The sequence below is a fragment of the Chiloscyllium punctatum genome, chromosome 12 (assembly GCF_047496795.1).
Source record: "Chiloscyllium punctatum isolate Juve2018m chromosome 12, sChiPun1.3, whole genome shotgun sequence".
NCBI lineage: Eukaryota > Metazoa > Chordata > Chondrichthyes > Orectolobiformes > Hemiscylliidae > Chiloscyllium > Chiloscyllium punctatum.
Window position 1 is genome coordinate 15,198,651 of NC_092750.1, and position 26,685 is coordinate 15,225,335.

Here is a 26,685-nt window from a genome sequence, read left to right on the forward strand (position 1 = left end):
CCTTCTTCCTCATCCAAAGATTCCCTCCCATCATGGAACTCCCAACCTCTATTTAATGAAGCTTGGCTCTTACCCCTTTTTATCCCTCGTAGAAGTACGATAAAGCTTTCTTTGTTCTCATCATCCACCAGACTGACCTCTCCTTAACACTTCAAGGGGACAGTTCCCTCCATTCCATTCTGTCCTTGGTCTCAGTCAACATTCCCCTCGTCACAGCACCCCTCCAGAGAAAACTCCTAGGTCTCTCTTAAAGCCATGCAATTGCTTCTTTATTTCTCTGTTCCCAAATATTGAGGTCCAGTATGCTATCCAGCTGAAATTATGATTTATTTGTTTTACTTGCCTGTGACATTGTTAAATGTGCCTATTGCTTGCACTCTGACTTTTCTGTCCTTGGTCCGTTATAATATTTCAGTGCAATTCAGTGCAAACTCGAGGAACAGCAGTTCACCTTTCTTCGGGAACTTTGCAGCCTTATAGACTTCAACAATTCTAGATTCTAACTTTTGTTCCCAATTTTGTTTTCTCTCTCTCATTCTTTTTTTCCCCTCGCTTCCAGATATAAACTATTCAGGACCCTACCATTTACACCTCCTCTTGCACCATGTCTTGAACCTTGAAAGCTGTTATTATTTAATCTCTTGTGTCCTTCACCCTATCACAGACCTTATCTTTTTTTTCTCTTTCACTTTCTCAAGTTGCATCACATTTTTAACTTTTCTCAGTTCCAAATGAGTGGTAACAGACCTGAAACGTTAACTCCATTTCTCTCTCTACAGACCTGGTGGTTTAATCGCATTTATGCACCATAATCTAATTACTTGCCTTTTAACCCTGATTCACTTGTTGACAGCACTTTGTTTGGGCCATTTAACTGCCACCAGAGACTAGAATTAACGAAACAGCTCCAGATTAATTTCACTAATGTAGTGTTTATCGACAATGTGTAGGATTGATTATGTAGAGTTAATGAGTCACAAATGAATAACACAAAGAATGATGATTGTGTTTGAAAAAACAATGCTACTGCTTAAGTAAAAAAAAACTTGACAATTACTCTAAAATTGTTGGCTTTTGGATCTTCAGCTGTATGAAGTTGGGCCAGAAATTTCTTTAGATCTACTCTCCCTCCTTTGACCTAAATTTGTTAGAAATCAAAAATCAATTGACGCCAGGTTAGAGTTCAACTGGTTTATTTGAAATTGCAGGCATTCAGAGATCCACTCCTTCCTCAGGTGAATCCGAAAGGTCGCAATTTCAAATAAACCTGTTGGACTATAACCTTTTGATTTTCCACCGGCATCTCCACATCTTTGTTAGAAGTGTGCATTTTTCCGGGTACGTAAGGTTTCTTCTGTACTTCCAGAGAAGTTACAGTGGTTAAATGGGAGCAACTTTCAAAGATATTCCTTCTCATGTCATGACCTTCCATGAGAAAAAAAAAGGTTGAATATTCATTCAGTGTTTAGAGTTTCCAATAGAGGGGGCTGGAAATCAAGATTTGGTGATTGAACTTTAATATTATACAGAAGGTAGCGGATCAGACTCAGACTCAAAAGCAAGATTTCGATTAATGAAAGAAAATAATACTTTTTTCAACAGAGTCTCTGTGTGGCTCTATTCTTGATGATTCTCTTAAATGGACAATATGTATGGGAAAATCCCTTCATTTTCAATCAATCAATACCACTGATTCCTTGAACGAGTCAGTAACCAACTGTATACCAACCACTAAGTCTTTTAGATTTCCAACAGCCACCTTCTGTAGTGTTGTCCACAGTACAGTATATTGCCTGCCTGCCCACTGATACTATTCTCCCAGGTACACACATGGCTTTGAAGCCTTTTCATCAAGGATTAACCCATAAATGCCCCTCACCAGCATAACTCACCACAGTAATTCTCAACCAGAATCAGATTAACTGAGTAGTCGGCCAGTCATGGGTTCTTACCGTTGTAGATGAACCGAATGTCATGTTTGGCCTCATAACAACAATGACTACATTTCAAAAGGCTGTTGAGTACATTGACACCTTTGAGATTTGAAAGGTACTATTAAAATATGACATCTCTGGATGGCATTTAATTTTCAGCCAAATCCAGTATTTTTCTTTTTGTACATTGGATGTGAGTTTTGCTGGTTCAACCAGCATTTATTGCCCATAGGGCACTTAACAGTCAGCCGCATTGCAGCAGGTCTGGAGTCACATGTAGGCTGGTCAAGGACAGCAGATTTCCTTCCCTGAAGGACATTTGTGGACAAGATTGGCTTTTACAAGAATTGATTCTATGTTTTTGTTGTTAGATTTTTATTGAATTCACCTTCTGTCATTATGAGATCTGAACCCATGTCGTCAGAACCTCAAACTTGGATTCTCGATTATTAGATCCAATGACAACTTCCCTCCCAGTAGCAACACTGTCTTCACTGATTGAAATCTGAGAACAATTCTTACATTAGGTAATTTCAATTCTGAGATTTACTGTTTTTTCTTTAAATCTTAAGGGAGAGAATCTAACTTTACCAAAAGGTTTGAAAAGTTTGGGTTGCACACTGAAAATATTAAACACTTAAAGAGTAGTAGAAATCTGGAGTCCTCACCATCAAAAGATCCTAAAGGGGGATAATTATCACTTTGAGGCTGACATCAATAAGGTTTCTATTTGGAGAGGATTTCAAAGGATACAGAAGATGAGGAGAGTAAATGGGACTGAATGGCCTACTCCTGTTTCAATGTTGTAAAGCACCAATTCAATGCTTACCAGCTTCTGAAATGTCATCCCAGTATGGAGAATCAAATTCATAGTCCCCAGCTAGAATTTTTCGGAATAAGTTCTTGTCATGGTTTTCATAATCTTCATCATCATTTTCATCGTAAAAAGGTGGGTTCCCTGATAACCTGACGGAAAAAGAACAACCTTAATTCTAAAAGATTCTTAGAATCCCTACAGTGTGGAAGCATCCACACCCACTGTCTGAAGAGCATCCCATCCAGACCTACTTACTACCCTATAATCTGGCATTTTCCATGGTTAACCAACCTAACCTACACATCCCTGGACAATATGGGACAATTTAGCATAGCCAATCCACCTAACCTGCACTGCTTTGGACTGTAGGAGGAAACCGGAGCACCTGATAGAAACCCATACAGATGCAGGGAGAATGTGCAAACTCCACAGACAGTCGCCCAAGGCTGCAATCAAAACTGGGTGCCTGGTGCTGTGAGGCAGCAGTTTCCATTAGTTGGATTCAAATAGCAAACCTGAGTACAGTAATCAATGCAATAGCGAGGACATGTTACAAGATTATGGTACCAGCCTTCGGACGGGACTTTAAACTGATCCTGTTCTTTAGATGAACAAAAGAGATCCCATGGTCTTCAAAGTCTTCAAAGAGCTGCAGGGAACTTCTCCCCAGTGACCTGACCAACATTTAGCCCACAAACTAAGATGAGGCAGCATGATGGATTTGGACAAATTATATGGGGAGAAGCTGTTCCTGTTCATAAAAGGATTAAGAATGAGAGGACACGGATTTAACATGATTTGCAAAAGAAGCAAATATGAGGTGAGGATCTTTTCTACAGAACAAGTGCTATGAATCTAGAAAGCACTGCCCAAAGATATTCAAGAGGGCATTTGGTGTCGGGACACCCACAGTGACAACAGGAAGGAAATTCCGGGTTTTGAACCAGCGACAGTGAAAGGACTGTGACTAGCTCCAACTCAGTATTGGTATGTAAAAGGAAAATTTGCAGGAAGCAGTGTTCCAATTTATGTCCAGCCCTTATCCTTCTGGATGGTTGAGGTTGAAAGTTTAGAGAGTGCTATCCTAAGAGCCTTGCTGAGCTGCTGTGCTGCACATTTAGATGGTACACAACACTGCCTTTGCTATCCGGATTAATGTTCATGACAGAAACTTGTTGATTCTACTTCTGTACCACTTTGTCAGCATTGTTTGCTTAGACAGCAGATAACACCGAGAACCATGTGAGAATGAACGATGAATCTTAACATCAGACTTGGAAAAACCATGATTTCTCTTTCTACATGGGCCATCCATATGAATTGCATGAGTGAGATGCTCAGTTTATTAATGGCAGTCATTTTTGCCTTCCTTAGCAGGAAACTGCATTGGATTTGCTCAGTCCTTATTTCAGCTGAGATCCTCACAAATTGACAGAAAGATAGAGAGAAGCATTTCACTCCATCAATCCATGCTGCATTCAGTCTAGATTTTAAACTGAATGGTTTGTGCTCTCCTCTGATCAAGCTGCCTATGCTACCTCAACTCCGAACAGGATTAAGCCTTGGCACCATGAATGGTGGTAGACTGGGAAAGAGGGAGGTGCAATGAGACCAGAGTGTCGTTATACACAAGTTGAAGATAAGCATGCAGGCAAAGAAGACAAATGGTATGTTGGCCTCCCTAGCAAGAGGATTTGAGTACAGGAGCAGAGATGTCTTACTGCAGTTGTACAGGACCATGATGAGATGCCTGGAATATTGCATTCAACATTGTTTTCCTTATTTGGGAAAGATGTTCTGGCTACGGAGGGAGAGCGGCAAATATTTAGCAGACTGCTTCTTGGGATGGTAGAACTGCTGAATGATGTTAGACTGAATTGGTTAGGACTATATTCTATAAAAAAACCTATAAAATTCTAACAGGACACAGGAAGGATGTTTCTGATGACTAGGGAGTCCAGAACCAGGGGTTTCAAACTAAGGACATGAGGGGAAGGCTATTTAGGAATAAGATGAAGAGGAATTTTTTCAGCCAGAGATTGATCAGCCTGTGGAATTCTTTGTCACAGAAGGCTATTGAGGTCAACACATTGAATGTTTTCAAGGAGAGGTTAGGTATAGCTCTTCAGGCTGTAGGGATTGAAGGCTGGAGGTGATAGTGGGAACAGCGTCCTGTGTTGGATGATCAGCCATGATCATTTGAATGGCACAGCAAGCTCAAAGGATTGCTCTATTTTCTATGTTTGTTATGTTTCCTTCTTCCTGGTAAATAAGACATTTGGTTACTTGGCAACACTGCTGTGCCCCGTGAGCTGCGTAAAAAGTCCCAAAAATTGAGTCTATTGCAAACCTTGCAGTTCCTCCCAGCATTATCCAGGAAGAGCTGAATTCATGAGAGATCAGTAAATTACTGAGTTAAAAATGATGCTCCAGGAACAGCTCGACTTTCAATAGCTGAGTGTGAGTAAGTGCATCTGAAGACAAAGTTCTTGACACTCAGAGCTGTTAGCTGCCACCTGAGACAGTGAACATGGATCTGATTGGAACAGGTTGCTATCTGAAACTAGCATGCTGGCTGCCAACCCACTTGGAACAGACTATCACGGAATGCAGTTCTTGCCATTTTTGGAAATAAACTGTCAACTGGTGCTTTGTTGAACATCCAAATAGGAATTGACAAAAAAGTGTTGCTGATTTGTTACTAAGGGAATGTCTAATTTGAATTTTTCAAACAAGCTGCTTTGTTGATTGCACTAATGCTGAGCTCTGTTTTAATAGATGCTGCTTATTTTCCCTGTTTATCAATTTCCTTGATGTAATACATGACCAGAGAAGCAGCAAATTTTGCCGCAGAGTGCAGTAGAGGCTGGGACGCTAAATGTCTTCAAGGCAGAGATTGATAAATTCTTGATGTCACAAGGAATTAAGGGCTACGGGGAGAATGTGGGTAAGTGGAGTTGAAATACCCATCAGCCATGACTGAATGGCGGAGTGGGCTCGATGGGCCGAATGGCCTTACTTCCACTCCTATGTCTTATGGTCTATGGTCTTAAATCAAACCAGGATCCTATGCTTTCCGATCATGCAATGGTACTTCTGGGCTGTCCAGCGTATATTCCAACTTCTGAAATTTTTCAGGATGCTTGTCTACTCCTGACACTGTTCCTTTTTGTTATCACTGACTTCTCCATTGTCTATATTGCTGTGATTATATTGAAGAATCTCCTTACCTGCTTTAATGAGTGCAAATCTGTGGGAAATCTGTGGTAAGCTAGAGAAGTGATTGCTGGGCCTCTTGCTGAGATACTTGTACCATCGATTGTCACAGGTGAGGTGCCGGAAGACTGGAGATTGGCAAATGTGGTGCCACTGTTTAAGAAGGGCGGTAAAGACAAGCCAGGGAACTATAGACTGGTGAGCATGACCTCGGTGGTGGGCAAGTTGTTGGAGGGAATCCTGAGGGACAGGATGTACATGTATTTGGAAAGGCAAGGACTGATTAGGGATAGTCAACATGGCTTTGTGCATGGGAAATCATGTCTCAGAAACTTGATTGAGTTTTTTGAAGAAGTAACAAAGAAGATTGATGAGGGCAGAGCAGTAGATGTGATCTATATGGACTTCAGTAAGGTGTTCCACAAGGTTTCCCATGGGAGACTGATTAGCAAGGTTAGATCTCATGCAATACAGGGAGAACTAGCTATTTGGATGCAGAACTGGCTCAAAGGTAGAAGACAGAGGGTGGTGGTGGAGGGTTGTTTTTCAGACTGGAGGCCTGTGACCAATGGAGTGCCACAAGGATCGGTGCTGGGCTCTCTACTTTTTGTCATTTACATAAATGATTTGGATGCGAGCATAAGATGTACAGTTGGTAAGTTTACAGATGACACCAAAATTGGAGGTGTAGTGGACAGCGAAAAAGGTTACCTCAGATTACAGCAGGATCTGGACCAAATGGGCCAATGGGCTGAGAAGTGGCAGATGGAGTTTAATTCAGATAAATGTGAGGTGCTGCATTTTGGGAAAGCAAATCTTAGCAGGACTTATACACTTAATGGTAAGGTCCTATGGAGTGTTGCTGAACAGAGACCTTGGAGTGCAGGTTCATAGCTCCTTGAAAGTGGACTCGCAGGTAGATAGGATAGTGAAGAAGACATTTGGTATGCTTTCCTTTATTGGTCAGAGTATTGAGTACAGGAATTGGGAGGTCATGTTGCGGCTGTACAGGACATTGGTTAGGCCACTGTTGGAATACTGCATGCAATTCTGGTCTCCATCCTATCGGAAAGATGTTGTGAAACTTGAAAGGGTTCAGAAAAGATTGACAAGGATGTTGCCAGGGTTGGAGGATTTGAGCTATAGGGAGAAGCTGAACAGGCTGGGGCTGTCTTCCTTGGAGCGTCGGAGGCTGAGGGGTGACGTTATAGAGGTTTACAAAATTATGAGGGGCATGGATAGAATAAATAGACAAAGTCTTTTCCCTGGGGTCGAGGAGTCTAGAACTAGAAGGCATAGGTTTAGGGTGAGGGGGAAAGATATAAAAGAGACCTAAGGGGCAACTTTTTCACGCAGAGGGTGGTACATATATGGAATGAGTTGCCAGAGGATGTGGTGGAGGCTGGTACAATTGCAACATTTAAGAGGCATTTGAATGGGTATATGAATAGGAAGGGTTTGGAGGGATATGGGCCGGGTGCTGGCAGGTGGGACTAGTTTGGGTTGCGATATCTAGTTGGCATGGACGGGTTGGACCGAAGGGTCTGTTTCCATGCTGTACATCTCTATGACTCTATGGCTCTATAACTGGCATCTCTCTTGCAATTTAATAACTGAAACATCTAGGCTTGATCCTCTTGGAGCAATGGTAAAGCACTAAATAACCCAAAATGTAAACGTTGTTCTGAAATCTCTCACACCTTTTCAGAACGTCTTGAATTTAAGAAACTCTCTTCCCAGAAAACAGTGGAAGCAGCATAATTAAATACTCTAAAGCAGCAATAGATAGATTCTGACCCAACAATGGATTCAAAGTTTGTCAGGTATTCACAGGAAAATGGAGTTTGAGAGACCACAATCAGATCAGCTCTTATTAAATGGTGGAGTGGGTTTGAGGGGCTAATTGGCCCACTCCTGCTCCTAATTTATATATTCATAAATCAAGATTTTGTTTTATATTTAATGGGATGTTGGCATCACCGGCAAAGCCAGCATTTGTTGCCCATCTGTCATTGCCCTTAAACGATTGGTTTGTTTGGCCATCTTAGGGTGAAGTTAAGATCCAATCACACTGCTGTGGGTCTGGATTGACAAATGGGCCCAGACCAGGTAAGGACGGAAGATTTCCTCCCCTAAGGGATATTAGTGAACCTGTTGGGTTTTTTTTATTGATAGTGGTTACATCATCACCACTAAACTAGATTTTAATTGCAGATTTCAAACCCCCTAGAACATTAACTGGGCCTTTAGATACTAATTCAGTGACATGACCACTTTGGACATGACCACTGCCTTCTTTGGTAAAAACAAATCTTCTCTCCTTTTAGCCTCCAACCTCTCTATCAGAGTCTTATTGGGATGATACTCTGTGAATTAGAGGAAGCTTCTTTTAGTTTGTCCCCAATTTTGTTCATTCCTCATGTGAAGAAGCTAACTCTTTTGACTAGGCAATGGTTCCTTCAGCACTTACATCTATTGCATATGGTTATTATGTGGTTACTCTTGCCTAATATCTGTGAACAACCTATTTCAATCTAAGGCATTGCATCTTGGAAATGTATTACTTTCTATTTTTGTGCACTGGAGCTATACTTCCCACATAACTGCCCAACCTGCTGATATCTATATATTCTTGCTGCCTGTGCTTATATATTCTTTTACAATTTTGCGTAATACTCATTGTAATTTATCACATTGTCAAATTTTGTATTCTATAGCATCTGATCTGGGTTAGGAAAAAGGAGAACCACTTATCTGTTTTCTGTCCCTGCCTTTCTTTTAAAATTTATGTAAATATATGTTTAATAAATGAAGCAATGTATTGCTGTGTATATTCTAACAGGAACAATTTAACTTGACTCTCCCCCTGTTCTGTAGGGATGACTCCATCTATGCAACTCTATCTAGATTAACATGCTGAATGCTATTTTAATAAAATTGGTGTGACCCATTAAAGATTGCGAAGGAGATAAAATGTAATTGGTGATACCGACGATTAAATGTTAATACATGGGCTATTATGGAATATGTTTTCATATACTTGAAAGTAAGCAGAATGTTAAAAACTGATTCCCCACCACTCCTATAATCCTGAGCCCAGAAGAATTAGTACGTACAGTATATACATGATCACTCCAATGGCCCAGCAGTCAACTGGTCGTCCATATTTCTGTCGTCCAACAACCTCTGGAGCTGAAAATATACATGAAAATGACAATTGTAAAACAGAGCAATTTCGGGACAGCCTTCACTCTCTCCATTAGTGTCTGGTTCATATTTATTTTGTTATTATTGTTTATGTATATTTATATGCGGTCCTTTGTTTAATGACTTTACTGTGTCCCTGAAATAATGCTGTAATTAATTCTGGACACTCTTAAAACAAATGTATCCATCAAAATTATGAATGGTTTTGAAAGAGTGAATAAGAAGAAGTTCATTTTAGTAACAGAGGGTGTTAGTAAGAGGTCAGTCAGCTTAGTTTGCTGGATGGCTAGTTTCTAATAAAGAGTGTAGATTAGATTACTTACAGTGTGGAAACAGGCCCTTCGGCCCAACAAGTCCACACCGACCCGCCGAAGCACAATCCACCCATACCCCTACATTTACACCTTTACCTAACACTACGGGCAATTTAGCATGGCCAATTCACCTGACCTGCACATCTTTGAACTGTGGGAGGAAACCAGAGCACCCGGAGGAAACCCACACAGACACAGGGAGAACGTGCAAACTCCTCACAGTCAGTCGCCTGAGTCAGGAGTTGAACCCGGGTCTCTGGCGCTGTGAGGCAGCAGTGCTAACCACTGTGCCACCGTGCCGCCCACAGAAGTGATGCCAACAACATTCAATTCCCAAAGTGGCTGAGCTCACCGCCAAAATCTCAGTTTCTCAACCTCATCTGAAGTGTGGTGACCCTCAGGTTAAACTGCCATGGGTTGTCTCTCTCTGAAGCTATAAAAATTTTACCTTTAGTAAACCGAGGACATGGATTTCAAACAATTTGTAAACCAACTGATGAGACTGAGGACACTTTTTTTGTCTTGGAAATCTTTTGTGTCTGTGTTGCCCAAAATAATAACATTCACAAGGGTTTGGGAAAAGGTAAAGGGTTATGGGGTAAGACGGGGGGATGGACTGAAGTTAATTCACACTATATATAGGCCCCGGTGTTTATGGTGGAGACAATGGGGTGATCTTGAGAGACCACGATATACTACCTGGAATCAGCCGGAGTTCCTGGTGAACTAACCTAAGATATTAATGCTTTCTCCATTTCTTGCTTGATAGCCAAGCAGGTTGAGAGACTGTGTGTCAGCAAGGCCTATGGTACATGGTTACAGCTGAAGGCCAGAGAGGAGGGAGAGATAGAGGAAGGGTGGAGGCAGAGGAGAAGATATGGTGGTAGGGGATAAATTGCAGAGGTGGAGATTATTGGGCAACAGAAATTGCAGAAGCAGATTGACAGACTGTGGTGGGGGCCTTGATGACTTGGATCTTGAGGAGTGAGACCCGAATTAAAATCCAAGTGGGTATTGGTTAAGACACCCTGGCTGGGGGCAAATTGAGTGGAGGGAGGGAAGTCTGGCAGAAGAGGACAGTTACCAGTGAAGGTAGAATTCCTGCTTCTTTTAACTCACAAGCAGTGCAGGAAAACTTACTGGAGGCCAGCAGTTCTGGTCTCTCTTTAGCTGCGGGATGTCCCAAGCTCTGGGAAACCCAGTCTGCGGTTGATTAATGAGCTAAAACCTGAGGCATGCAACCTCATTTATATTTACTGACCCACCTCTCAAGAGTTGCTTCCCTCCCTTCTTCTCATGTCCTTGCAAAACCCACCAGAGCTAAATCCAAAATAGGTGTTTGCATGACAAACCCACATCAGCTTTTATGAGCTTTAATTACCAGTTCTGTTTACCTCCTGCCAGTAATGAGGGAACATATTCATGGTATATTGGCAGTGTTGATAAACCAAACATGTTCTTACATATTTGAATGAAGATTGAAGAGAGAAGAGAAACTAAGGGTTGAACTTTCCCAGCCTCTGAGTGAGGTGGTAATCCAGTTGGGAACATAAGGCGAGTTCAGAGAAATGAAGTTCTTAATGTTATGAAAAAAATGTAACCAAGGTTTGAACAGTGCAATAAGATTCTCACCAGTGAGTGGCAAGTGGCTTATTTGGATTAGTTTACACGTCAATCTCACCTCATTGATATGCAGTTTCCTATTCTCCCACATGTCAGAGAGAAACTAATGTAAAAGTCAGAATGGTACACCTGGCAGCTCTCATTGAATTCTTGATCCTCCTGGCCACCATCTTGGACAATAATCCCTAACATTTCAGGTTATGCTCCAAGAATAGTGACTGTTTGCAACCACAGCCCTCCACCCCCTCACTCCCCCGCCAACACAAACAGATGTCGGCATTGGACAGGCACTAGTCATGGTTGTCAGCAGTGACCAGTCAAGGGATTGGACATATTGCTGAACATCACTGTGCTACAACAATCTCACACCCCCACCATGTGCCAGCAACTTCTGTAGCGAACGCACTTGTATGTGCTTTGACCAAATGGCAGTTCTATTTCTGATTTTGTCTACACGAGTTCATTGGAACTGTAACCAATGAAACCAGTCACAGCAGGGGTCATCGTTGCTGTTGCTATGAAGGCACAAAGATATGGAGGAGAAAGAGATGTGCCAGCAAACCCAGGAGCAGCAGCAACCTCCAGTGGTTGAACAGCCTCCACATGAAGAAATCACAGCCGAACATCCCCTCAGGATGAGGTGGTGGTACAGGATGCCCAAAATCTAACGTCCTTGATGGTATCTCCCCAGATGAGTGAGATGCTTTGCTATCCCAGACTTAGGATGTCCTGGGACACTAGCACAGAACTATGCCAATTGCTTGTGGCCTGAAGGAGTGAATGGCCATTTTGTTCTCGATGGTCTTCAAGCTGATAGTCGTGCTGAATGTTTATGTATCAGGTTGTTTCCAAGGATCCACTGGGAGCCTGTGTGAGATCTCTCAATCCTCAGCCTAGAAGAGTATCAAGGCTGTTACGAGCAGAATTTGTGCCAGATCGTACCAGTTCATCTTGTCAGGCTGTGATAAGCTCAGAGCTGGAGCCCAGGCAGGAGTTTTTGCCAACATAGCTGGCTTTCCCCCAAAGGGTGCAGGCTGTGATAGACTGAATGCACATCATGTTGAACACACCATATTATAATATAGCAGACTGAATCAATAGAAACGCATTCCATTCCATCAATGTGCAAGTCATCTATGATCATTGGTACCACACCTTATATTGGAAAGTACCATGTGCCTATATTCCTGAGAACTCTCATGTTGAAAGGGCCAGATGCCTTACAAGGACGGGTTACTGGGAGATATGACTACCTACAGCTACCATGGCTAATGACTGTGCTACACACACCCTTGACTGAGGCCAAGTGTAGATTCAGTGCAGTCCATTCTTTGATCAGGACTATTGTGGAGTAGACAATGGTCCTCCTGAAGATGAGGTGCTGCTGCTGGGATCAATTTGGGGTCTGGGTAAAAAACAATCCCGATGGAGTGGGCCAAATAATCCTGATATGATGCACCAGGCACAACAGGAACTGACAAAGAGAGGATGTGATGAATGCTGATGAGCTGGGGGAACAGCAGCAGTTTTCTGAGAAGAAAAACGAAGACACTAAGCAGGAGGAACATTACTTTCGGTATGTTATAGTGGTGTATCAGATGCAATAAGCCAGATAGGACTTCACCTGCACCTGTTTCTGACAGATGTAAACCGGGTGCAGTGGTCATGCATTAAGCATGACTTGTGTTTTGCTCAAAAGGCAAGCAGTCCTTGTTTGTTCCCTGAAGCGAATGCAACCTTTTTTTTGTCTTTTTGCTTTTGCTGAATAGAAGTAAATGTTTTCAACCATTTGAAGGCTTTCCAGTATGTCATGACTCCACGATCAGGGAAAGAGGAAGCACACCCTCAGAAATTTCACTGACTTGGTAAGGTGCCAAGGACAGGGCTTTGACATGGTATGGTGCCAAGGGCAGGGTTCTGACATGGTATAGTGTTGTGAATAGTGTTCTAACATGGTAAGGTTCCATGGACAGGGTTCTGACATGATATGGTGTTAAGGATACGGTTCCAACATGGTATGGTGCCAAGGACAGTGTTTTGACATGGTACTGTGCCAAGGACTAGGTTCCAACATGGTATGATGCCAAGGATAGGGTTCTGACATGGTACTGTGCCAAGGACAGGGTTCCAACATGGTATGATGCCAAGGATAGGGTTCTGACATGGTACTGTGCCAAGGACAGGGTTCCAACATGGTATGATGCCAAGGATAGGGTTCTGACATGGTCTGGTGCCAAGGACAGGGTTCCAACATGGTATAGTGCTAAGGATAGGGTTCTGACATGGTATGGTGCTATGGAAAGTGCTCTTGACATGGTATGATGCCATGCACAGTGTTCTGACATGGCATCGTGCTAAGAATAGGTGGCCTGTGCCTCTTGATTCTTGTTGCTGCAGTTATAATGACAGTGAATTTGACTAGAAATGATGTAAAATAGCAACATATTCAAGAATGTCAGCTTGTATTTGCCATGAAGTGTCACTTGTGCCATCTATGTGTCCTCAGAAGCATTCTTTATCATTACCTTCCCACTACGTGCACTGCAAAGGGCAGCTTTTGGCTGGCAGTGCTTGACTTGGCACATGGCTGGGCTTTAAGTATGGCATTGGGAATCCTAGGAAGTCCTTGCAGTGGTGAGTAAATCACCATTGTTGAGCACACGGTAGGTGAAAGGTGCTATGCATGCATAATGAGGTAAATTGCGGAGATAGTTGATGGAACTGCAGACATAACAGAAACTTACACATTATCAAAGCAAACAACTGTTATGTGTTTGCAATGTTAAAATACTGAAATAATTTGCCTGGGAGAGAGCCAAATGCTTTCTCTAAGGCGGATGTTCCTTTAATCCTACTCTGCTATCCCTTCACATCATTAGTGTTATATGTGACAATTGAACTCTCACTAAACTATATTTAAACTAGGCTGGAATGTCTCAGTTATTGTGCCAGATTGTGTTTTTTTTCTGTAATCAGCGCTGAAAAGCGAAAACAAAATTGGGCAAACCCACTATAAAATGCCTTTTCTCCTTCAATTCTGATTTTAAAAAAATCAATTAATAGATACCTCACAGTAAGCAGAATGCAGTGATGTGAAAAACGTGTTTTGTGCAATTCACCATCATAAATTAAACTGTAGGTGGAACGCTTCAGTCCTAATTGTTTGAATGGTGATTGTTGATCATTAGGCTGCCATTTGAATTCCAGGAGTGGATGTTTGTCACTGATATAATGAGCACAGTGATAAAAATTCAAGACATAACAGTTAAATTGTCTCATTTACCATAATCCTTCTCACTTTAGGAAAAAAATTCATTGGATGTGAACAATCCTGCCACTTATTCCTTATCCTTGCTTATGCTGAGGTGATTCTGACTCAAAGAATTACAGAATAGTACAGCACAAAATGAGACCATTTGTTCCATCAAAACTGTGCTGCCTCCTCCAATGTGCAATCCAATTAGTCCCATGAGATGGCTCTTGCCCAAGATCCCTGCAATCTTACCCCCCTTTTGTAGATCACAATTGAATCTTTTTTCCACACCCTATCAGGCAGTGTATTCCAACTGCTTGTTGTGTTCAAAGGAAAGGTTTGTCTCATGTTTTTCAAGTCAATCACCTCAAATCTCTGCATTGTCATCAGTGGTCACTCAGCCATTGAAAATAGTTTCTCATTATTTGCTCTGTCAAAACTCCAACACTTAAGGCAGAGGGAGACATAATCTTGACTAATAAGGGATTCAGAGGTTATTGGGAGTAGGTCAGAGTGTGGCGTATTGGCCACAATCAGATGAGTCACGACCTCATCAAATGGCGGGGCAGATTCAAGAATGGCCTTCTCTTCATTCATATCTCTCGTGTATGTTTTATTGCAGTTGCACGTGTTGTTTAGACAAGGTAGGGATGGCAGCTTCTCTTTCTTAAAACACATTAGTGAACTTTAAGGGTAGCTTAAGTATTACTCACTAGAAATTCTTAGTGTTTCTTGTGGTATTTGGCTCAACGTCTCTGGTTTGTTTATCTAGTATGCATTCTTGTTTGTCTCCTGAGCCCTGTATTTGGCATGTTCCTGGATTGATAATTACCTTATGAATCATGGAGAGACAGAAAGACAGAGAGGGGGACAAAGGAAGACACTGAACATTCCAACTTCTAAGTGGCAGCTATTAGAGCTTTTGGAATTAAAGGGTAATCCATTTTTACAGCTTAGTGGCATCCATTAGAAGAGGATTAAAATACTGACTGGTAGTTTTTCTGAGACTATAGATTTACATTAGGGAGAGTTGTGTAAAGGTTTCAGGACCCTGGAGCAACATTGTAATGATGTCACAGAGGTGAACATCATTGAGTGTAAACATCACTTGGGGTGGCACGGTGGCTCAGTGGTTAGCACTGTTGCCTCACAGGGCCAGGGACCCGGGTTCGATTCCCGCCTCAGGCAACTGTCTGTGTGGAGTTTGCACGTTCTCCCCGTGTCTATGTGGGTTTCCTCCGGGTGCTCCGGTTTCCTCCCACAGTCCAAAGATGTGCAGGTTAGGTGAATTGGCCATACTAAATTGTCCATAGTGTTAGGTGGATTATTCATGGGTAAATGTAGGGGAATGGGTGGGTTGCTCTTTGAAGGGTCGGTGTGGACTTGTTGGGCCGAAGGGCCAGTTTCCACACTGTAGGGAATCTAATCTAATCACACTAGAAAACTACACCACACTACATTACAATAGGCTAGACCTTCAGAGAGTCTTAAGGACACACAAAAATGAACAAAGAAGATTGTGTAGTCCTCACCTAATCAGAGCAAAACATGGTATATCAATGATTACCATGTATAACAGTATGGGCATCAATGTATAACATATAGTATTACTTTGAAGTCTAAGTCTTGCCCATTCCTTAAATAGGCTGTCTGAGTTCATCATGTGGTATGAAATCACATGACAAGAAATGATGACAATGACTGCTTAGAAAATTGTGGCAGTAGTAAAGATCTAGAGTCAGACCTGAGACTGTCTGGAGAAGAGAAGAATTCAAAAATAATTTTTTCAAGTAATCACTGCTACACCTTTAATGCCAGCTAGCAGCCAGCAAACCACAGAGCTGAACAGCCACTGAGCAGGAAACATCTCTGAACCGATAACTCTTCCAGCAAAGCCACAAGAATATTTGAAGTCTCAGAAATGCATTATAGGAGAAATACACTTTTAAAAAACAATGGAGAAAAGTTAAAGTTCACTAGCAGCTAAGGGAAGAAATCTGAATGGATACGCTGTAAAAAGGAACCAATTAATGGACATCCAAAGCAGGTTCAGTCCCTTTAATGAAAGAAGGGGCCAAAAAAAAGGGACAAAGCTGGACTGAGGAGTAGAGTTAAGACTTATAACAATGACTTGACAAATTTTTTTAACTATTTGCTCAATGGCAAATTTAACAACCACAAGTTAATATAATTCTTCAGCTTTGGCTTAAAGAACATCAATTTGAGAAAAGGAACAAAGGTTGGAAGTAAGAATCAATTTTGAAATATCAGAGCCCTAATGCACTCTTTATTATTTTGGCAGTTTCAATGACAAATTCCAATTTTTAGTTGACCCCTAGGAAGTTTTGTCAATTTAGTTAGTACAAATATGAAAAGTTGTATCAAGAAAAAGAGCAGATTTAATCATGTTGTGTCGAATTTGGCATAAAACTGTCTTGGACGTTGAAAAAAACCAGCATGATTGCAAATATCTTTAATACAGTCAAAAAACTAATTGAATCTTATTGATTTGCTACCCACTGCTTCTTCAGAAATCCTTCAGCCATCTTGTCAAAGGAATATCTTCATTCATTTCTATGCCACCATACTGGTAAAGGAAATCTGACTTTACATTGAAAACAGCTTTGCAATCAGCAGAAACATTTTTCAGTTTTAGAACCTCAACGATCTTGCAATAGTAAAACGTCAAAATCAACATGACAACGAGTACTAAATCCTAATAACATCCTACCATATTGAAAAAAAAAGCAACTTCAAGTGCCTGTCAACGATCAAACAATGCAACAAAATTCATGGTACAAAACCACAAGATTTAAGCTTTCAGATCCATATAATAGATCAGTGAACTGGCAGATAATTAAAGTACAATTCGTAAGATTTCAAACCTTCTGGATTGGACACCAAATCAAATGCTGAACAGCTCAGCAAACTTTTCCACTAAATGGAAGGCACATCAGATTGTGTGTTTTATAGACAGCAGATTTATGAGAAACAAATTATAGAACATAGAACATAGAAGAATACAGCGCAGTACAGGCCCTTCAGCCCTCGATGTTGCGCCGATCAAAGCCCACCTAACCTACACTAACCCACTATCCTCCATATACCTATCCAATGCCCGCTTAAATACCCATAAAGAGGGAGAGTCCACTACTGCTACTGGCAGGGCATTCCATGAACTTACGACTCGCTGAGTGAAGAACCTACCCCTAACATCAGTCCTATATCTACCCCCCCTTAATTTAAAGCTATGCCCCCTTGTAATAGCTGACTCCATACGTGGAAAAAGGTTCTCACTGTCAACCCTATCTAACCCCCTAATCATCTTGTACACCTCTATCAAATCACCCCTAAACCTTCTTTTCTCCAATGAAAACAACCCCAAGTGCCTCAGCCTTTCCTCATAGGATTTTCCTACCATACCAGGCAACATCCTGGTAAACTTCCTCTGCACCCGTTCCAGTGCCTCCACATCCTTCCTATAGTATGGCGACCAAAACTGCACACAATATTCCAGATGCGGCCGCACCAGAGTCTTATACAACTGCAGCATGACCTCAGGACTCCGGAACTCAATTCCTCTACCAATAAAAGCCAGTACGCCATATGCCTTCTTCACTGCACTATTTACCTGGGTGGCAACTTTCAGAGATCTGTGTACATGGACACCAAGATCCCTCTGCTCTTCCACACTACCAAGTAGTCTACCATTAGCACAGTAATCCATCTTTTTATTACTCTTACCAAAGTGAATCACTTCACACTTAGCTACATTGAACTCCATTTGCCACCTTTCTGCCCAGCTCTGCAGCTTCTCTATATCCCGCTGTAACCTGCCATATCCTTCCTCACTGTCTACAACTCCTCCGACTTTCGTATCATCCGCAAACTTGCTCACCCAACCTTCTAACCCTTCCTCCAGGTCATTTATAAAAATGACAAACAGCAATGGTCCCAAAACAGATCCTTGCGGAACACCGCTAGTGACGGCACTCCAAGATGAACCTTTGCCATCAACTACTACCCTCTGTCTTCTTCCAGCCAGCCAATTCCTAATCCAAACCTCCAACTCACCCTCAATGCCATATCTCTGTATTTTCTGCAGTAGCCTACCATGGGGGACCTTATCAAACGCCTTACTAAAATCCATATATACCACATCTACCGCTTTCCCCTCATCTACCTCCTTAGTCACCTTCTCAAAGAATTCAATAAGGTTTGTGAGGCACGACCTGCCCTTCACAAAACCATGCTGACTATCCTTGATCACATCATTCTTATCCAGATGTGCATAAATCCTATCCCTTACAATTCTCTCTAAGACTTTGCCCACAACAGAAGTGAGACTCACTGGCCTATAGTTACTAGGATTATCCCTACTCCCCTTCTTGAACAAGGGAAATTATGTTTGACAATTGCCTAACAGCTGTCGATCAATATTTTATTTCAAGGACAAACAGAACACTAACAACATTGTACTTCAATAGCTGGTATCCACACCAAAGGGAATCTGTAATTGTGCATACAGTTCATTAATGAAACTATCGGAACTATGCCATTGTGAATATTAACGACAAGAGCTACTTTGCAATGGAATTATCTGCTGAATAAATCAATCATTGATTGTTCGATCAAAAAGGGCCGAGCTGTAGAATGAGCAAACCAAATTGCAGCAGATAACCGTTCAGGTAACTGTTCAAGAAGCATTATACAACATAGGTTGCATTTAATGGAACACCTTCTGCACAGTGTATTGACTACATAAAGCAACGTAAATCTTCAGTGTCACTGGGTCAAGATCCTGCCACTACCTCCCGAAGGCCATTGGGGTCTACCTCCACCAGATGGACTGCAGGGCAATTCAGGATGGGCAATAAATGCTGGCCTGGCGAGCAAAGGACTCATCCCATGACTGATCTCTTACGTGAACAATATACTGCATATGAATACAACATTTTCTGAGGGAAAGGAAACAGAGAGTAATGGTTAAGGTGTATGCTGGGCTGAATTGTGAACCGTGTATAGAATCCCAGTCTTCTCTGGTAATTTTTAAAAATTACTATTAGCCGTTAATTGTAGAAGGAGACGTTGGAAGAATGGACAGGGTTATAACAGCATTGGAAAGTACACAGATGTTTACAAGAAAGGTTGGAGATAGTTATAGTACTTGTACTCAGTGATGAGCAGCTGTATGTCATCATCACAAGGTTGCTCCAGGGTCCTGAAGCCATTACACAATACACTCACCTAACATTGAAGGAGAAGGCGGAGAGAAAATTTGATGAAAGTTTTCATAATCATGAGGCATCTAGACAGATTAGGCAGGAGAAAAACTATGGGCATTGTGGTTCTAAAACCCCATATCAGTGAAGACAAAACTGACCACCTTCGCACCAGCAATGTACTTATTGTAGAAAAATAGGTCATTTCTCAAAGATGTACTACAGACTGAGGAACATTCCAAGCAACAATTTAAATTGTTCTCAACACAACATGTACATTTATGCCTTGGAACAGATCCTTGAAGAACAAGTCAGTACTGCAAGAGAATAAGCTTCACGTGAAGAATGACAACACATGGATGTACCATTTCGTGCCTTCCTACAGAAGCTAGCAACAGTATCTGAGGCTAATAATGGAGTAGAAGTGTTAAGGCCATGTTGAAATTTTCATACACTCCTGTAGTTCCTTCAGCCAGATCTTCTTAATCTCTGATCTATTAGAAGCCAGCAGAGAAAATGCAAAATCACCAACTTTACCTCTAGTATGTCTATATCTTGTCACCAGTTTGCCTTACCCAATTACTGACACAGATGAATTAAGTCAAAGACTTGAGGAAGGATAGGAGATATAAGGAAAAATGTACTGTAAATGTTTTAAAAGAGGGAGTATTGAAAATTATTTTAGAATCCATGTAACTGTTAATCAATGTTTATGACAGATAAAGAAAAGTTAGGAGAGGGTATGGTGTAAAGGCCTCAGGACCCTGGAGCAATCTTGCGATGATGACATAGAGATGCACATCACTGTGTACAAACACCAGTGTGGGCAGAGTTAGAATGACCACACTACAGTAGATTACTACACCAAACTATGCAGTGCAATACAACAACAGATGAGAACTTTAGAGAGTTCTAAGGGCATGTGAATATGGTACAAGAAGAAGACCAAATAATCCTTCTTTAATGTATCAATGCGATCAGAGCCTGGTATGATTACTGTGTACAGCAGTATTTAGTAGTAGTATACAATATATATTTTGAAGTCTAAGCGTGGGAATAGTCCTTGACCTTGCTTCCTCCTTGACCAGTCTGTAAAGAACGGAAATTCATGGCGAGGTGTCAAATCACGTGATGAAAGAGGAGGGAGTGGCTATTCATTTTGGTCATTCACAGAATCACAAAATTGTTACCCTGCAGAAGGATGCTATTCATCTCATCATTCCATCATGCCCGTACTGGATTACTGTACATTTTAACTTTGTGCCAATTTCCTGCCTTTTCTTTATTGTTTCTATTTAAATACTCAAGTAATGCCCTTTTGAATGCCATGATTGAACTCATCCTCACCACAAGTCCAAGCAGTACATTACATATCCTAACTACTCACTGAGTGAAAAGGTTTTTCATCTTACCTTACACTTGCTCTTATGCAAAACACTTTAAAACTGTGGCCTCTGATTCGCAATTCAGTTATAAATGGGAAAAACTTCTCCTGCCTAATGTGTCTAGACGCCTCACGATTATGAAAACTTTCATCAAATTTTCTCTCCGCCTTCTCCTTCAATGTTAGGTGAGTGTATTGTGTAATGGCGTCAGGACCCTGGAGCAACCTTGTGATGATGACATACAGCTGCACGTCACTGAGTACAAATACTATAAATATCTCCGACCTTTCTTGTAAACATCTGTGTACTTTCCAATGCTGTTATAACCCTGTCCATTCTTTCTAACGTCTCCTTCTACAATTAACGGCTAATAGTAATTTTTAAAAATTACCAGAGAAGACTGGGATTCTATACACGGTTCACAATTCAGCCCAGCATACACCTTAACCATTACTCTCTGTTTCCTTTCCCTCAGAAAATTTTGTATTCAGATTGCTGCTGTCCCTTTTACTCCATGACCTATAACCTTCCTCACAAATCTGTTGTGGCACTGCATCGAATGTGTTTTGGAAGTGCTTGTGCCTCTCATTAATATTATCTCTTCAAAAAATTACTGAAACTTAGACATGATTTTTCCTGAACAAATCCATGTTGACCTTTTCAAATCTATCCACATTTTTCCATGTGACTATTAATGTTATTCTGGATAATTCTTTCCGGATGTTTTCCAATCATTGAAGTTGAGGTGACAATATATTTTGAGGAAGAATGTAATGTTTGCAATCGTCCAATCCTCTGGCACCAACCTGAACCCAGATTATATTCAAAGGTATTTGCTTGTGTCTCTGCAATTTCCGCTGATCATTTTGGAAAGGGCTTGTTAGTCAATCAGAGCCACAAAACTCATGGTGGAACTTCAGTATTCTAAGTACAGCTCCTCATCTCAGCTCCAATAGTCCATGTGTCTTGCAAACTGTAGGGAGAAGCTGAATGGGCTGGGGCTACTTTTCCTAGAGTGTTAGAGGCTGAGGGTGACCTTATGGAGGTTTATAAAATCATGAGGGGCATGGATAGGATGAATAGCCAAGTTCTTTTCCCATGGTAGAGGAGTCCAAAACCAGAGGGCACAGTTTTAAAGTGAGGGGGGTGAGATATAAAAGGGACGTAAGGGACAACATTTTCATGCAGAGGATGGTGTGCGTATGGAATGTGCTGCCAGAGGAAGTGGTGGGGTGGGTACGATTACAACATTTGAAATGCAGCTGGATGGGTATATGAACAGGAAGGGTTTAGAGGGATATGGGCAAAATGCTGGCAAATGGCACTAGATTAACGTAGGATATCTGGTCGGCATGGACGAGTTGGACCAAAGCATCTGTATCTGTGCTTTACATCTCTATGATTTGAACAGTGACTTAAATTGATGGGAAAATCAGGTGGAACCTGTTAGCCACAGGAAGTGAAATCCAGATATAATGCATGAAGACCTTTGCTCAGAGTGTGACTTTGTATAACCTGGTCTAACATTTTGATTCAAGTCATAAAGAAAAGATTTTAAAGTTCATAATATAAAGACCTAGATTTTGTTTTCCAGTCATTTATGAAATGTGGCCGTCAATGGCTAGACTAGTGTAAATTATCCCCACAATAGTTAAGAAGCAACCATCTTTTAGTGGAGTCACATGTCAGCCAGACTTGTTAAGATGGCAGAATTCTTTCCCTAAAGACATTTGTTTTTATGACAATGATCACATGATCACCTTTGAGCTAACTTTTTAATTCCAGATTTTTACTGAATTCAAATTTCACCATCAGCTATGGTGGGATTTGAATTTATATTCCCAGAGCTTGAAATTCTTGATTACCCATTCACTGATATTACCATTATAATCCCACCTCCCCTTCACCCAGGAATAAACTCTTAATATAAAGAGATTCCTTCAAAAAATACACAAAATCCACTGAGTTAAAATGCAACTACTTGTAGGAGGAGGTGCAAAATGGCCAATGAAGTCCCCTTACACGTGCATCTGAGGTTAATGGAAAAACATATGGTGCTGGGTGTAAAATAATTCAATTTTGTCCATTTTGTGCGATTATCAGAGTCAAATTTAGTCCATGTCATCTTTTGTCAATACAAGGCTCATTTTGCGTTGGTCTTGGGCAATGATTGCTTTTGAAAATGAATCTATGCTTCCCTTTTGGAAAATGTATTATGAAAGTTATTGGGTGTTTTACGCAAAATGGCATTGGAGATTTTTCATGCTTGCATCCACGTGGGCTTACCAAGATACTCTGGTGTTCCACAAGGTTCCTTAATCAGCCCATTCTCCAGTTTGGCCAGGTGAAAATCGCTTATGACAATCTTGGAATTTTTTAGACGATTGAAGTAAACTAAGTTCTCCAGCTGACAGCGAAATAGTCAAAAGAGAAACACAGATTAAGGAATGACAGAGAGAAAGAACATAGTTATTATTAGCGTTTGCAGATTGTCACACATATTATCAGTTTCCCTTCAGCGAGAGCTGACAGTCCATGGCAAAATGCCGGATTGCCAAGTTAAAGTCAGAAGCACAGAAATACAAGAAATAGATATTAATTTGAATGCAAACCCTGGAGGCAGCAATTATGGTGACCCAGAACTTGCTTCAAAAATGACACTAAGCTAAAGGCTTGTCACTAGTGCATTAAGTATCTGGCAAAGTGTGGGAGTTGTGAATTGCCAGAAACTGCTGGAAGATCTGTGCCACTCACCTCACTACTTGCCGTACTCAGTCCCATGAACATCCTGGATTGATACAAGCTTTGGGTATCCTCTGATCCCAAAGCAAGCTGCACGTGACTAAAGTTTCTACTTTTAGATTGCGTGTCATTAACTTGTTGCCCATAAGATCCAGGGATGTGGAGGTTAGGTGGATTGGCCATGGGAAATGTAAAGTTACAGGGATAGCATTGGTGGTGGTGGAGGCGAGGGGGGGAGGGGGGGTGGGGTGGGGAGATGGAGCGCGGTTGTGGTGGTCGTAGTGGTGGGTCTGTGTGGGATGCTGTTCAGAGGGTTGGTGTGGACTTATTGGGCCAAATGGCCTGCTTCCACACTGTAGGGATTCTATGTAGGGATACTAAAAGAAATGAGCCCTCTACAGAAAATTAGGGCTGGTACTTAATATGGAGAGGACCCTTTAAGTGACAAGATTTCTTAAAATAACATTTCATCTGAGAACAGCATCAACTGAAACCATGGTATTGCACTCCTGCAGTTAGTACATTTTTCTTTTAACATTGCAGAACAAAGTCTTTAGAAAATTAATATTTTGTCTTTTTTGTTCCTCTTTGTTTTTAGCAAATCCTTTATTCTCTATTTACCTCAGTCTGTATCTAATCTGACTCTAACTCATCGTGTTTCCCTCTCCATTGCTCCTCTGATGATTTGTCTATTGTTAAATCTCATTGATAGACAGCAGTAAATATGTTGCAAGTTCAGAGATCTGACAAATGGGACAGGCTGTGCAATTCCCTGCTCTATCAACGTCTGCATCTCCACAATGCTTCTTGTGCAGCAAGGCAAAGGTTAAGGCACCACTGACTATCTCTGTGTGAAACATATGGAGCTCCTGTTTATGCAGCAGAGCGAGAATTAAAGAGCTAGTCATAGAGCTTGTTGTGCAGCCATATGGAGCACCTGTTTGTTGAACAGGGGTATATTTTGAACGCTTTTGTTTAAATCATGAGTGCTGGTGACATCATTGGCAGATTGCATGGGAAGAGATCTAAGCAGCTGATGGTTATAAAAAAAACAAATAAAAAATGGCTGAAAAGTCAACATTTTGCTTGTATTTTGTGTTTAATCATCATCGCCGATAGCGTCAACCTCCAGGTAACTGCAGGATTGGCAACTGTTCCATCATTACCTACTATTAAGATAAAAATATTTTAAAGAAAATCTACATATAGACTCGATGGGAACAGTGGCTTAGAGGGGTGCTGGTGTTGACAATTTCCTTAAAGGGGTACTCATGTGGACATTTCTCTTAAAGGTACACATGATTTTTTAAATTTGATTTATTACGTACCTAGGCACAGTGAAAAGTCTTTGATGCTATGAGGCAGCAATGCTAACCATTGAGCCACCATGCCATCCCTACTTTGTATGTTATGATCCACCTGTACAGCATGCAAAACAAAACCTGGGTTTGATCCCACCCTCGGGTGACTGTCTATGTGGGGTTAGCACATTATCACTGTATCTGCATGGGTATCTGCTGGGTGCTCTGGCTTTCTTCCACAGTCCAAAGACGTGCAGGTTAGGTGAAGTGGCCATGCTAAATTGCCCATAGTGTCCAGGTACGTGTGGGCTAGCCGTGGGAAATGCAGGGGTGCAGAGATAGGATCAGTGTGAGCTCAATGGGCCGAATGGCTTGCTTCCATACTACAGGGAATTCTATCATCCTCAAGCATATTAGGGTAATAGAACAGAACATCCTCTTCTGGCTTATTACTCCTTTTTTTCTGCAGGACACGGCTGAATTTTTCTTGATAACAATTTTGTAAAATATTGTGTGAGGCAACTGTTAGTTTAAACATCTTTTACCTTAAGATTTCTGTGCACGATTTTGAGGGAATGTAGATAGGCCACAGCCTCCAATACTTGTCTGATCACGTTGCTGGTGTCTCTCTCAGAATAGTAACCTTGGTCCAGGATCCAGTCGAACACCTCTCGGCCTGTGGCACTAGAATAAATCAGGAGCATTACTAATGGATCTTTGCAGTTTAAAAATAAGCCACTGCCCACTTAAGAAACGTTTGGCATAGACAGATGTGAGTCGATGGAACGCACTTCCTAAAGTATAGTGGAAGCAGTCACTGAATATTTTTAAGGCGGAGGTACATAGATTCTTAATGAGTGAAGGAACACAAGGTTATGGGGGGAGAACATAAGAATAAGAACAAGAACACTTGGGGTTACATGGTGGCTCAGTGGTTAGCACTGCTGCCTCACAGCTCCAGTGACCCAGGTTCAATTCCAGCCACGGGCGACTGTGTGGAGTTTGCACATTCTTCCTGTGTCTGTGTGGGTCCCCTTTGGGTGCTCTGGCTTCCTCCCACAGTCCAAAGATTGCATGGGTTAGGTGAATTGGCCATGCTAAATTGCCCATAATGTTCAGGGGGATATGTAGGTTAAGTGCATTAGTCAGGGAAATTGTAGAGTAATAGAATTGTGGAACAGGTCTGGGTGGATTTAGAGGGTTGGTGTTGATTTGTTGGGCTAAATGGCCTGTTTCTGCACTGTAGGGATTCTATGTAGGAACAGGAAGGGCAGCACGGTGGCCTAGTGGTTAGCACTGCTGCCTCACAGCACCAGGGTCTCCGGTTCAATTCCAGCCTCGGGCGACTGTCTGTGTCTGCACATTCTCCCCGTGTCTGCGTGGGTTTTCTCCGGGTGCACCGGTTTCCTCCCACAGTCCAAAGATGTGCAGGTCAGGTGAATTAGCCATGCTAAATAGCCCATAGCGTTCGGTGCATTAGTCAGAGGGAAATGGGTCTGAGTGGGTTACTCTTCAGAGGGTCGGTGTGAACCTTTTGGGCCGAAGGGCCTGTTTTCACACTGTAGGATATTCAGCCCCTCTTCCATTAAATAAGATCATGCCTGATCTCATCTCAGCCTCAACCCACTTTCCTTCCCACCTTTCATAGCCCTTCAACCCATTATTGGATAA

The 26,685-nt window shown here is 41.6% G+C and overlaps 1 protein-coding gene across 4 annotated transcripts in view; it reads right to left on the reverse strand.

Moving 5' to 3' along the window:
• Positions 1–26,685, reverse strand: part of LOC140483624 (caM kinase-like vesicle-associated protein) — a 155,025-nt gene that overhangs the window by 9,187 nt on the left and 119,153 nt on the right. For all 4 annotated transcript variants that reach the window (XM_072581912.1, XM_072581913.1, XM_072581915.1 and 1 more), the window contains 4 exons: positions 25,560–25,698; positions 23,258–23,378; positions 9,084–9,159; positions 2,764–2,900 (listed from right to left, as the gene is read on the reverse strand). In XM_072581912.1, the coding sequence (XP_072438013.1) occupies positions 2,764–2,900; positions 9,084–9,159; positions 23,258–23,378; positions 25,560–25,698 (473 nt within the window). The remainder of the gene's footprint in view (positions 1–2,763; positions 2,901–9,083; positions 9,160–23,257; positions 23,379–25,559; positions 25,699–26,685) is intronic.